Raw genomic sequence first — 14,870 nt, forward strand, 5'->3', positions numbered from 1 at the left:
CCTCATATCATACCATTTTGGGAGAATTGAAAACTTATAGATCCTTAGAACTAGCTCTGAATACAGCAGCACAAAAAGCCTGAAGCTTGGGATAGTGCCCTCTCCACCCTGGGAGCAGAGTTAAATTTAACATAAAGTTAAAAGTCCAGAAATAGGCCGGAAAAATGAGAAAAAAACAAAACTTGATCATAGAAAGTTGTCATTTTATGAAGCAAAGCACTTTTGAGGAGGGATAGAGTGAAAGGAGAGAATGATAAATGGGAAAAAATAGGATAGAGGGAAATACAGTAATCCTAACTGAAAAAATGTTTACAGCAAGTTTCTCTGATAAATGCCTCATTTCTCAAATATATGGAGTACCAAGTCAAATTTATAAGAATACAAGTCATTCCTCAATTGATAAATGGTCAAAAATATGAATGAGTAGTTTTTAGACAAAGAAATCAATATCTATAGTCATATGAAAAAAATGCTTTAAATCAAATTGGTTAGAGAAGTGCAAATTTAAAAAGCCCTAAAGGTACCTACTCATACCTATCAGATTGACTAACATGACAGAAAAGAAAAATGACATATTTTGGAGGGGATGTGGGAAAATTAATACACTAAGGCACTACTGGTGGAGTTGTGAACTGATCCAAACATTCTGGAGAGCAATTTGGAACTATGCCCAAAGAAAGGGCCATAGAACCATGCATATCTTTGGTCCAACAATACTACAACTAGGCCTGTAAGAAAAGGATGTGTATGTACACAAATATTTATAGCAGCTCTTTTTGTGGTGGCAAAGAATTGGAAATTGAGGGGATGTCCATCAGTTGAGATGAACAAATTTATATGATTTTGATGGAATACTATTGTGCTATAAGAAATGAAGAGAAGGATGCTTTCAGAGAAATGTGGAGGGACTTACATGAACTGATGCAAAGTGAGGAGAGCAGAACCAGGAGAACAGTATACATAGTGATAGCAATATTTTATGATGATAAGTTGTGAATAACCTAGCTATTCTCAGCAACACAATGATCCAAGACAATTATGAAAAACTTAAGATGAAAAATGCTGTCCACATCTAGAGAAAGAGCTGATGGAATCTGAATGAAGATCGAAGAATTTTTTTTAGCTTTTTTTTTCTTGTTTTTTTGGGGGGTGGGATTCTGTTTTCCTTGACAACATGACTAATATAAAAATATGTATGTTTTTGTAACTGCACATATATAACATCAAATTGCTTACCTCCTCAATGAGGGGGGAGTGGTGAGAGGGAGAGATTTGGAAAATATTTAAATAAAAAAGATAGATGGCCAGAAATGTTATAGAAGCAATTTTTATATTAATACAGAGATTCTCCTAGGGAGCTATTATACAGTTTCTTCTACCTCTGAAATGCTGTGACTTTATTTTGGAAGGTATAAGGGAATTCTGAATTTAGAGTATATATAGAGTCATAAATAATTCCTGAAAAACTAAATGTAGCATTTTTTTCTTTATACTGATCCTCCTTGACTCCGGTAGCATTCAGCATTCTCATTTACTTCTTGGATACTCTCTCCTAGGCTTTGGTGACATTGCTTTCTCCTGGTTTCTCTCCTTCTGCCCCAACACTGCTTATTAGTCTCTCTTGTTGATTCTTGCCCATTAACCATGGCTCTGGTCCTCAAGGGTTCTGTCCTGAGCCCTAGGTTTTTCTCCTCTATCTCATTTAGTGATATCATCAGCTCCTGTGGGTTCAGTTACCATCTCTATGCAGAGGATTCCCAGATATATATCCATAATCTCTCTCCTAATCTCTGATCACTCATTACCAACTGATTCTTGGACATCTCAAGCTTAACATGCCCAAAACAGAATTTGTAAATTTTCCCCTGAAATTTCCTGAACTTGCGTGTTGATGTTAAGGACCATAATTCTCTCACTTACGCTACTTGAAACCTTTCAGTTTCTATTTGAGTCATCCCATATATCCATTCAGACCTTTACAGCATCTTAAGTGTATGAACCCATCTCTCCATTCATACAAGTAACGGGTCTAGTTTAGGTCCTCGTCTCTTCTCACCTGGACTATTGCAATAGCATTCTAACCACTGTTTCAAGTGTCTCCCTTTTTAGCTTCCAAGGTGATTTTTCTAAAGAGTAGGTCTGAGTATATCACCCCTCTGATTAATGAGGTCTCATGGCTCCCTCTTATGTCTAGGATCAAATATAAAGTCCCTTGTTTGGCACTTAAAGCTCTTCATAACCTGGTCCTTTTGTACCTTTCCAATCTTATACTGTGATCTCTTTCATGTATTCTGTGTTCCAGATATACCTACCTGTTTGTGGTTCCTTGAACAGGACATGTCATCTCTTGTCCCCATGCCTTTGGCAAGACTGTTTGACCCTCAAACCTGGAATACTTTGCCCCTTATTTATTATTTTCCCTGACTTCCTTCACAATTCCACTTAAATCTCACCTTCTACCAGAGGACTTTCCTGGGCCCTGTAGCTGCTAATGCCTCACATTGTAGATTACCTTCATCTACTCTGCATATGCAATACAGGGTGTCCCAAAAGTCTGAATGTAGTTTTAATCTATTAAAGCTTAAATATGTAAATATTAGCTATATAATAGCTTAAGACTGTGCTGTGTTTTGGGACACCCTGCATATTGTATGTACCTAGTCATTTACATGTTATCTTCTCCATTAGAATTTATGCTCCTTGAAGGCAGGAACTGCTTTTTGCCTTTGTGTCTCTAGCACTTATCACAGTGCCTGGCACATAGTAAGCTATTAATAAATGCTTGTTAACTCACTTCCAGAAAAGAGATATTTTAAAAGATAATTTTTTGTTTAGATTTGTTTTTCTTTGTTATATGCTCTTTATGTTAAGGATCATCCCCAACCAGTGTAGTTGTTTATATTCATCTTCCAGCACTTAGACTTCTGCAGTAGGCACTCAATTATATTGTTTCTAACATTTATAAATATTTTGTGAGTAACTCGGATATCTCCGCATTAAGAGCTGTTAAGGGTATTTTACGTTAAGGCTAATATAAATCATAGCTCATATTTATAAAAAGTTTGTATATAATAATTATAACTCCAAATAATGCTATGATGTAGGCTGATAGTTCTGTATGCTACCTTAAGGTTTGCAATGTAGGCTGATAGTTCTGTATGCTACCTTAAGGTTTGCAAATGCTTTTACATATTTGATCTCATTTACTCATCATCACAGCAGTCCTGTGAGATAGTTGTTATGATCCTTGTTTTACAGATGAGGAACCTGAGACTCAGAGAAGTTCAGTGACTTGCCAGGATTAGTTACACAGCTAGTAAATGTCTGAGGTGGAATTGGAACCTAGGTTTTCCTGACTCCAGGTCCAGCACCCGAAGTGCTTTTTTCACAATTCTGTGTTGTAGGTAGTATAAATATTATACCCATTTTTGTAAATGAGGAAACTGAGGCTCAGGAAAGCTCATTGAATTCCTTAGGGTTACACTAGTAGGGAGTGGGAGAAGCAGGACTGGAATCCAATTCTTCTCACTCCAAGTTCAGTAAAACAAACGGTATAAAGTAGTGAGAGATATAAGAATGGATATTGCGAAATAAAATATTTTTATGTTTATGAAGGTGATTAAGACAGATTTAACATTTTTATTCATTTGACTAATTCAAATAATTGCCTTAATTCTCCCCTTTGTTTGTATAGGCATATTAAAATCTCTAATTCAAGTGTTGACAAATCTCCAAATTTTTGATTAGCTTCCTGATGACTGCAGTATAATAATAACTTTTTATACATCCAGGGGCTCCTGGTGAACAAATAACTGTAGTATGTTAATTTGAAACTTCTTGAGGCCAGGGATTCTGTCTTATTTATTTTTATTTCCCCAAAGAACCTTAAGATTAATCCCTATTGTAAATACTCAGTAATGTTTAAAGTTAGAAAAGGTATTTACTGAAGTACACACCAAAACAATTATCTGCCATTCAGTGATGATCGAGAAGTGAAAAATAAATGTTCCCTCAAAAAAAGCCTAACTCATTTAAGGGGGGTAGCTGTGTGTATTATTTAAATCTGGCTTTTAGCTACAGTCTAGTAACAAGTTGTTCACCTACCTTCAAGGCTCACCTCCTAACTCTTCACTGATGGCTTGATGTAGACTCATCCTCTCAGCTCCTCCATTTCTCTCTATACAAATGATGAAAAAGAATTTTATAAAATAAATTTAGAAATTTGAGAGACAGCACCTTGAGCCTTTAGGGAGAAAAGTTTTCTATACATGCATAGTAGCAGTATAAAAAAGTGTTTAGATTTTTTTTTTTTGTACAGAGTATTCTTTTTAAGAGAATTTTTCTTCCCTCCTCCTCCTACTTCCTTTCCATCAGAAAAAGTTCTTTTAATGGGTAAAAAGTTTAGAATTTATATTTAATTTTTCTCTCCCAGGCTAAGTACTTGACAATTTTGTAAATTTTTAGTTTATGCCACAGTAGTTATAATTTCCTTTTCTTAGGTTACAAACTCCTTTTCTTAGGTTATAAACTCCAGGCAAAGACTGTCATAGTTAACCTTCATATTTCTCCCAGCACTCAGCTCAGTGCTTTTCACATAATAAGTATTTAATAAATGTTTCTTGAAGTTACAGTGGACTTGTTTCTAGAGTAATTTTGACTGTTTCAGAGAGAAAAACGAATTCTATTTCCAGTTTTGTCCACTAAAGATTAGTTTTGTTATTTGAGGAAGACCACATATACATGTCTAAAAAGTTTCCTTTATTTCTGTCTTAACTGGGTGAATTTAGGTCTATCAGTTACCTTTGATGGAAAAAGAGAAGATTATTTCCCTGATCTAATAAAATGGGCTGCTGCAAATGGAGCTTCCACCGATGGTTTTGAACTGGTTAACTTCAAAGAAGAGGGCTTTGGTTTGAGAGCAACAAGAGAGATCAAGGTGAGTTTAGAAACTGATGATATGAGTGTACCAGAAATATGAAAGTTAGTGTAAAATTCCTTCTGTTTCTTAATTGCTTGTAAAATTATGGAGAAAACATCAGTTGCAATAATATCTGGTATGATTATGCCAGAAATAGGAAAATTAGTTTAAAAATTTCCGTTTTGCAAAGTTACTTATAAACTTATGATGGAAATTCCAATTGCAATGATATAAGAAATAAGAGAATTTCAAGAAGTTAACTTTTTTTATGAGGAAATTTTTTTATTAAAGAATTGCAGATATTAGGATTTTGTTCAAAATATTAATTTCATTAGGTTGCATTTTTTCCTATTTTAACATTACTAAACTTCCAGTATGTACAACTAATCTTATTACTCTTTTACAAATATATATTAAGAGCGCCTGCACAAACACTATAGTTTAGTACCCTGCACATAGTAAATACTTAAACTATATTTTAATTAGGGAATCTATACAAAATAAGATTTTTAGGATGTTTAAGAAAATAAAGGAATATGAGATGAGGCATTGATCTAGTTCAGAGGTATGCAATTTTTTTTTTTGGTAGTGGGCAGCATGATAAGAATAGTTAATTTCATTCAGTTAACCAGTTGAAGTCATGGGATGAATGTTTTTTCAGCTCCAATAACAACTCTTTATTGATTTTATCCTACTTTTATAACACCTAGTTTCAGCCAGTAGTGTACTTATAGTAGTAGTAGGCTTTACGAACCTGTCAAATTACATTGATTAGCTAATTAGCTAAAGAATTATTTTTGCTAAAAATCTCAGATGGGCCATATTGAACTTATTAGATACATGTTGGTTGCCTGGGATCTAGTTGCAGATATAGCTGTACATCTACTTCATAGTTACTGAGCAGCAACTTAAGCATGCCACTTTAAGCCCTGGGAAGGGTAAGTAGAAGGTAGGTATTAGATAGATAGCATATGGTTCCTGTCTTCAAAGATTATATGAACTAGCTAGGGAGAAATGATACATAAATAGAAGTTAAATAATAATAACTGTACAAGATATAAGATAGTATGTGCTTAAGTGTCATATGTACATTATCATTAAATAGTGTTGTGCCCTAGGCTAATCCCTAATCATAAAAAGATCATCTTTTCCTTCACTGAACTTATGTTTTAAACCATGTAGATGTGTGTTTAAAGGCATACTGAGAACCGATACATGAGTGTCTTAAGACAAAGGAACAAAGTAAAATAAGGAGGAGGAGTAATAATAGCTTACATTTATTAAAACCTTTACTTATTAATAGTTTCTACTTATAAAGTATGTTATGTGCATCAATTTATTTGAATCTCACAATTACTTTGTAAAGTAGATTGTAGAAATTATTTCCATTTTATAGGTGAAGAAATAAGTACACAGAAATTTGTTGACTTTCCCCAGGTTTCCCACCTCCAAACTGAACTTTAATCTCAATGAAAACAGGGGAATTGGATCCTATCTTTGTATTTTTAATGCCTAGCATAGTGCTTTGTACATAGAAAATGCTTAATATTTTAATGGAATTAAAAATGATATTGTTTTACTGTTATTTGATATTTTGAACATGCTTATATGTCTACATGAGTACATATATACACATGTATAATATGCATATATGCATATAATAGATGTATACATCCTCATATATACATATATATGTGTGTATATCTGCATATACACATATATGTTTGTGTATGTGTGTGTGAGAAAAACTTTTGCTGTCCCGGCTTATATGATTTTTAAGTCAGTGTTGGGATAGGAAGATACACTGCTGACTATATAAAGTTTTATATGTGTGTTGAGATTTAGTTCTGGGTATTGTAATTATGAAGTATGAACATATATATGACTTACAACTAAAATTGAATTATATACTATAAAATTACTTGTGATTATGTGGCTTAATTTTATAATTTCTTTTGTAGGCAGAAGAATTGTTTTTATGGGTTCCACGAAAATTGTTAATGACTGTTGAATCTGCTAAAAATTCAGTATTGGGTGAGAACCATTTTGAATTGTTTGAATTCATTATAGGAAACTATTTATGATGGAATATTGAATAATTTGTATGGGTGTGTCTATTGGTCATGCTAATTTATTATTACTAAAGAATAAAATATTCTTTCAATCCATAATAATGTTCTCTGTAAAAGTTTACCAATAGTATCAGGGATAGTTTGGGACAGTGTTGGGAGTTAAAGCAACCTGAGTTCCTGTCTGATATATACCAGTTGTGTGACGGCAGCCAAGTCGCTTAACCTCTCAGTGCTTCAGGTTACTCTCTGAGTTGCAGATGAATTGAAGATATGCATAAGTGGAAGGAATTTTCTTGCCCAGAGTTCCCTACATAAATGAAAATGCAGCATCTGTAACAATAACAAAAAAGTGTTAAAAGAGAAATATTCAGTTTATATTAAGTTTTCCAATTTTTTTTAGGTAATGAATATTCTAGTTGGAACCATTCAATCCTGTTGAATTCACATACGTTTTACTAAAAGTTTTTTTTAAAATACATTCAACTAATAACTGTTAACATCTGGGTTAATTCAGGGGCATTATATTCTCAAGATCGAATTCTTCAAGCTATGGGAAACATCACACTGGCGTTTCATCTTCTGTGTGAACGAGCAAATCCTAGCTCTTTCTGGCTGCCATACATACAGACCCTCCCCAGCGAATATGATACCCCTCTCTATTTTGAAGAAGATGAAGTTCAGCATCTTCAGTCAACACAGGCTATACACGATGTCTTCAGTCAATATAAAAATACAGCTCGGCAGTATGCTTATTTCTATAAAGTTATTCAGGTGAGTGATTATTTAATTGTTCAAAATAGTCAAAATTGTTCAAATGAGTGAATGAAAGAGGTAGTGGTATAAAGAGGAATCTTTTTTAAGAAAGATAAAAACTAACTTCATATTTTATTTAAAGAAATTTTAAAATGACAGTCATTTGTTCATTTATTTCATAAGCATCATAAAATATTCCTTTAAGAGGAATATTATGGCTTATTGATAATCACTATAAACAGGTAGTGTTTAATGTCATGAAATTTTTTTGCTAAAAAAAGATTGTCAGTAAATTCTGTGTCACTTTTTTAAAAGCACAAACACAAACACAAAAAAGGGTTTCCCTGTTTTTCAAGGTCATGAAAAGGCCTTAGTGTTCATTTGAAAGTCTTTGTTACATGTCAGTGGTGAAATTTGGCATTTAGTTTAATAAATAATAACATTTTGTTGTAACCAAATTAAATAATTATATAATGAGATAAGTATTTTTTAATTGTAAGTAGAATCTTACTATATGAAAGATAGAGTTCATTAAAGGATTAGGAGCATTTGAGTCAGAGTTGACTATTCTCTGTGTTTCACTCATCTGCTCCTCAGATTTCCTAAATTGGCATTTGAAAGATCATTGTTCCTTCATGAATCAAGAAAAAAAAGAGAAGGGAAATGCCTTCTCAGCCTTCTCTTTCTTCCCTTCCTAAAGCTCTCAAAAGTCAGCTTCTAGGTTTTTATGCCAATTTAGCTCCAACCTATCTTCCTAGCTTTATTTTTCTGTTAGCCTAATGAACTCTAGCTGAACTGGTGTTCCTTGAATTTAACATGTCATCTCCTGTCTCCATGTATTTGTAAAAGCTATCCCACATGATTGGAATGGGTTCTTTTCTCATCTGAATTTCTCAGATTCTTTATCTTCCTTCAAGTTAATGCAATGATGCCACTTCTTCTGGGAAGCCTTCCCAACCATTACCTTATTAGTTTCCACTGGTTTTCTGTTCATTTTCAAATTACCTCATATTGACTTCTTTGTTAGATTGTCATTTGAACCAGATCTTTTTCATATGCCTATACTTTGTGTCCCTGATGTATTTTTACTGGCTGATGACTTTATATTATTCGTAATTTTTCATATTCATTCTTATTGTCTGTTAATTATTACCTTTACCTTAAGTCATATTTTAAACATTCTGTGTATTTATCCTAAATACATCAAGAACTTTTTCTTCTCTCTACGCCATACGTATGGCTAGTGTATTATACCCTAACAAAAATTGGTAACTGAGATGGCTTTTTTTAGGGGAAAACATTCAAGTCAAAGGAAGCACAACATATTTAACTGTTAAATTTGAAACTTTAGTAATTCAGGAAAACCTGCTAGTTTTTTTTTTTTTTAGACTTGCCATTTTGACTTTTTAAAACAGCAAAAGAAGCAAATAAAAATATGTGGGTTTTGTATTTAAGTATAGTTCTAAAATCACATGTTTTAAACTTTGATTTTAATGTTAATTACAGACACTAAAATCAAACTCTTAAAAGTTTTGTTTAATTTCAAGTTTTCAATCATATTTTTGATGACTAAGCAATATCTACTTCTAGCAGCTCAAAGGCTTTCGAAACTCTCTAGCACAACAAATGGAATGCCATTTCTTTTCAGTAATCTATAACAAAGCTATTGCCAGAAACATGATAACTTTCTCTGAGTGAAATCAGTTCCATTTTCAGATTAGAGATACTGAAATAGTGGCAAATAGACTGAAAATCTACTTGATGCTTCCTTTTTGACATGTCACTTTCATTTGCAAAATTGCTTATTGCATGATTTTTTTTTAGTTAAAATTTTCCTTTAAAGTCTTAGAAAATTTTATAACATTGCATCAACAAGAAGTTATTAAGTGCCTACTCTATTTTCTGTGCTAGGGATATAAATACAAAACCTTGCTAAAATGATACTTTCATAGTCTGTGCCATGATAATAACTAGCATTTATATAGGCTTTAAGATTTTCCAAGTTCTTTGCAGATATTATCTCATTTTATCCTCACAACAACCATAAGAAGTAGGTACTTTTATCATCCCTAATTTATTGATAAGAATCTGAAGCAGACAGAAATTAAGTGACTTGCACAGGGTCATGCAGCAAGTGTATCTGAGGCCATATTTAAATTCAGTTTTTCCTAACTCTGGGTCCTTTTGCCATAAGAGTGCATTAAAAGTAGAACACTAATTACTCTTATAATAATGACCTTTTAGTACTTGAACTGATAAACCCTCCCAGAGTTTAAGATGAACTCACCTTACATCAAATAATAAGTAGTGGTATAATAAATTTCTCATTGTTTTCTATAATATAGGTATTTTCATACCTCATGAACTTGTTTTTAAAAAAATAACTTTTATTCTGACTTTTCTATATCATGGGAATTTTTGGAAATACACTCTCATCCCACCCCACTTGGAAACTGAACTCTCCAGTGTAACAACAAAATAACAAAATAATTAAGAAAAAATTTGATAAAGGAGTTGCTTGTTTATGACATTCCATCCTAATAATCCCCACCTCTGTGCTAAAAGGAGGGAGGCATATTTCGTTAAATCTTCTCTAGAACCATTATTAATTTTTAAAATTATTCAGTATTCAGATTCCTTTTAGTGATTTTTTTTTCATTTACATTGCTATTATGGTCATTGTATACATTGCTCTATACCTTATAGGCTTGAAATAAGTCTTCTCTAAATCTCAATTGTCTGCAAGGATAGTAGAAATTTTGTCACAGAAATTAAAAAGATTTGAAAAATGTTTTGTCTGACTTATTTTTATTTTTTGGACATATTGAATATCAAAATCTCATATTTAGAGTATAGGAAATATCCACATCTCCAAATTAATCAGGGAAGATTTCAGAGGGAAAAAGTACATGAATACTGACCAGGAGAGAATTAAACCAGTTGTGAATGAGGTTTAAAGAGAGAAGGTCAGAAGTAACAGTGAGATCTATTAGAAATTCCTTGAGAATATTCCCCAAAGGGGCAAATTAAAGCGATCATAAAATTAAGGGAGTAGACTATTACTTGAAACACAGGCAAAAATCTTGATTTTTACTCTTTTTTTTAGTTTAAAATACCTCCCAATTAGCTTATTTTTTTGTTAGTCCACATTGTTGTAAATACTCTCTCCTTAAGTTTCATAATTTTCACTATTTGATTTAACAACGTATAATTCCTGTCTTACAAAGAAAATATAACCACCTAACATTAGCAAAGAAGATACAAGTTGAATAAAGTAAAATGACTTTTTTATAGCAATGTTTCTTTGACTAATATTTTAAGAATGTATCTGTCATGGTATGGACCAGAAGTGACTTCAAAGTAGAAGTCCTGCTATTGTTATTTGGAAAGTAAGGATTAGATTTATTGTAAGTTCATTTTAAATATAGATGGCAAATTGATGAGGAGTAAAAGTCTCTTTTTTAAAAACAGTAGGATAGAATGAAATGAATTCAAAAAGGATCTGCAGTATTAAATATATTTTGCTACCCAGGTGCCCCAAATCATATTCTTCTAACTTCAGCATCAAGCAGTCTTTTCCACAGTGAGTTTTTTGATTTCTTAGACATCACTAAGAATTGATGAAATGGGACTTGTGCCTGGATTTTGATTCTAGAAAAGTGTACCTTTTTTCAAAAGGAACATATTTCATAGGGATGGGAATTGTAGTATAGTAGCCTCATATATACTAACAAGACAGTTTGGTGAGGAAATCCAGTCCCTGAATAGAGGAAACATAGTATATTACATTTGGATGAGAATCCATAAAAGGAGGAAAAGAAAAGCAGTGTTTTGTGGGGGATAAAAGGGAAGTAATATTCAAACCACCTAGAAAGGAAAAATTATCTATGGAATTTGGAAATCAGATCATAAACTTCTCATGGAAACATATTGAGGCTATCTAGACATCTGTTGGAATTCTGTTTGTTTTCTCACACTCTCATTTTCCCTTTTTTCCATCCCTTTCCTTCTTAAAAGCAGAGGAGCTGATGCATTTGTGACTTGCTTTAATGATAATCTTATCCCTCGAAAGGTAGAGGAAGTTACAAGGGGAACTGCAATTCTGGACCGGATTCTGATTTACAAGGAGGAACTGGTTGCTGAAGTAGAAATTACAGGAACCTTGGCGGCAAGGGCAAGTGACCACTTCCCTCAGAGTTCATGATAGAAGAGAGGAAGGCTGGGCATGATCTGTCTTGACATGCACGCCAGATTTTGGGGAGAGCAGATTTCAGACAATACAAGGAAAGTATAGGTAGAATCCAAATGCCTCATATTTTTTAGAGGAAAGACTTCACAAGAGAGAAAACTCTCAAGAATGAAATTCCGAAGACTCAAGAAATAGATTCCATTGAGAGGAAAGTCAGTGCTGCCTAAAGAGACTAATGAGTATGCACAGGAACCTCAATGATCAACTGAGATTTTTAAAAATAAATAGAAGATGGAAGCAAGAGGAGGTAACAGGACGAATACAGAAGAGTACTACAGCCAAGTAAGAGTAGTAGCAGCAGTACTAAAACTCCAGTGAGCCATACCTGGCAATAAGTGCTTAGGACATGGTTTTTTGTTTGTGATGGTTCAGATGAGAGGAAGATGAAACAAATGATAGGACCACTGCTCATGGTGGATAGAATGATGATAATGGATGATAGTGAAAAAGCTGAACTACTCAACTCTTATGTTGCTTCTGTTTTCTCTTAAAAGGAGAATGATCTTTGGACTGGGGAGGAAAGAACAAAAATGGTTTTCAAGGAGTAGAAACCCAAGATCAATGAGGAGATGGTAAGACAGCATCTAGCTGCCCTCAAGTTCAAGTCACTAGCTCTAAATGAACTACATTCTAGGGTTCTAAAAAATGACAGATAAGATTGCTGAGCTGCTGTCAGTAATCTTTTAAAAATCTTAGAAAATGGGGGTAATGCCACAGGATTGAAGGCAAATGTGTCTGATTTTGAAAAAAAAAAAAGGGAAGAAGGTAGACTAACTACAGACCAGTGAATGTGACTTCTTTGAAATTTCAAGACAAAGTTAAGTTGAGAAGTCCATCTCACTGCTCTATAGTTTGAAGATTCCAGAAGTCCTCCTCTGATCATAGGATGGAGGTGAGCCTGAGTTCTAGAAGATTATGCCAAGAGTATATAGGCTCTTACAAGTTCTGCCATGTTGGAAAGACTTCAGGTATGGTCCAGATTATAAATTGTCTACTTGCAAAGGACCATTCTAGCTAAGTATAAAGAGGCTTATTACTAGTAAGGTGGCCACAAGGTGATGAATTCTTTGTTCATGGCCATCCACAAGTTTGCTTTCTATTCCTGGCAAAATTCTAGAACACATTTTAAAAGAAGTTTTATTGTTACCTTTTGTTTTTATGTCACAGTCAAATATTTCCTCTTTAACATCTCTCTTTCTCTCTGAGAGAGCCACTTCCCCTTCCAAATGCTAAGAGGAAAGAGTGTGCTGTATCAGTTTTCTAGGATGAAAATTTGTGCTTACAGTTCCTTAGAGTTCAGGTTTTTTTTTAGTGTTATCATTGACTTTAATGTTTGTCATTGTGTATTTTTATTAGACTACATTATTTGAAGATCATAGACTTACATCTGGAAGAGACTTTAGAGATCATCTAGTCGAACATCCTTTCTTAGAGAGGCAGTGATCACTAAAATCCAGCATGGGATAATCAAGAGCAATCATGCCTGTCAGAGTAATCTGATTTTCTTTTTTGATAAGGTTGCTAGACTGGTAGCTTAGAGAATGCTATGGATTCAGTTTTCCTAAATTTCAGCAAAGCATTTTACAAATTCTCTGCTGTTTTCCTTGTGGAAAAGAATCACAAGTAACTTGGAGAATAAGCATAAAATTTTGAATTGTTCATTTCAGTATTAACCCTAAAAACCTATGAGTTTTTAGTTTCCAAAGGAAAAATAGTACAGGTACTAAGCCCAAATGAATTTAAATTCCTCAGGGCAGGTTTTTAATGCATTTTGCATAATTGGATGTTTTTGCATCTATATCTATTTATCTATCAATTTTCCCTGTGACTCTGTATTTACTATAGTTGTACCCACAAGATGAGCATTTATTTGTGCAGATTGCTTTCCAAAACTTCCCATTTTAAGTGAATCTATTTTGATATGCTTCATGAGGAGGGGAATTAAATTGTTTTGGATAATAAGAAACTTTACACTCAAGGAATTTTTAGACTGAAATCACACAGAATCACAGAGCTGTGGGGGAGCTATGATCATTTAGTCTGTTACCAAATTTTACCAAAAATCTATTCTTACAGTGTTAACAAGTAACTATATGATCTCAGCTTGAAAAACTTTAGTGAGAGGGAGCCTATTACCCTATTACCTCTTCAAAGAGCTCTTTCCACTTTTGGACATTTCTGATTTTTTTTGAAAATTTTTCCTTACATCATATCAATATCTGTTTTTCTCTTCTTTTTCTGTCCCTCCTCTCCTGTACAGGAAATCCCTTTTCTGAATTGTAGCCCTTCAGATAGATTAAAACAATTGGCATGTTCCACTTAAATATTTTCTCTTTAATGCTAAATATCACTAGTTCCTTTAATCAGTACTCTTATGGCATGGTCTCGAGTCCTCTCACCATTCAATTTATTTACATGCAATAGAGGTCATTAATATCCTTCCTAAAATGTGATGTCAGCTTTGGCCAGACCCAGGCAGATTCAGTGGGATTATCACCTCCTTCCTTCCATATATTTAGTGTAGTCTTCCATGATAATAGTGTCATTTGCTTATAAAGTTTCTGCTGCTTGTACTTCAACTAGTTCTCCCTTTTAAAGTGACCTTGACTAAGACACTGTTTCTTTGCCCATGTTCCCTTATCTGTAAAACGAGCACTTATTAAGCTGCTGCTAATGCGACAGGCACTGTATTAGCAATTGTATTTTCTGAATGTTGAAATTATCGTAGCCTGGTACTTAGAACTAGGAGTCAGTAAGGGGAGATAGCAGTCTATCAGATTCAGTGCTTTTAATTGGATTGGATTTGTAACAGATCTCTAGGTAAATGAGTCCTCTATCACTCTGCTGTTTTGTTTCTGTGTCACTTTTGTAATTCACA

At 33.5% G+C, this 14,870-nt stretch overlaps 1 protein-coding gene across 2 annotated transcripts in view; it reads left to right on the plus strand.

Annotated features, from left to right (window-relative positions):
- SETD3 (SET domain containing 3, actin N3(tau)-histidine methyltransferase) overlaps positions 1–14,870 on the plus strand; it is a 127,263-nt gene that overhangs the window by 37,343 nt on the left and 75,050 nt on the right. For both annotated transcript variants that reach the window (XM_072630266.1, XM_072630267.1), the window contains 3 exons: positions 4,788–4,936; positions 6,880–6,952; positions 7,505–7,761. In XM_072630266.1, the coding sequence (XP_072486367.1) occupies positions 4,788–4,936; positions 6,880–6,952; positions 7,505–7,761 (479 nt within the window). The remainder of the gene's footprint in view (positions 1–4,787; positions 4,937–6,879; positions 6,953–7,504; positions 7,762–14,870) is intronic.

The sequence above is a fragment of the Notamacropus eugenii genome, chromosome 1 (genome assembly GCF_028372415.1).
Source record: "Notamacropus eugenii isolate mMacEug1 chromosome 1, mMacEug1.pri_v2, whole genome shotgun sequence".
NCBI classification, from domain to species: Eukaryota; Metazoa; Chordata; class Mammalia; order Diprotodontia; family Macropodidae; genus Notamacropus; species Notamacropus eugenii.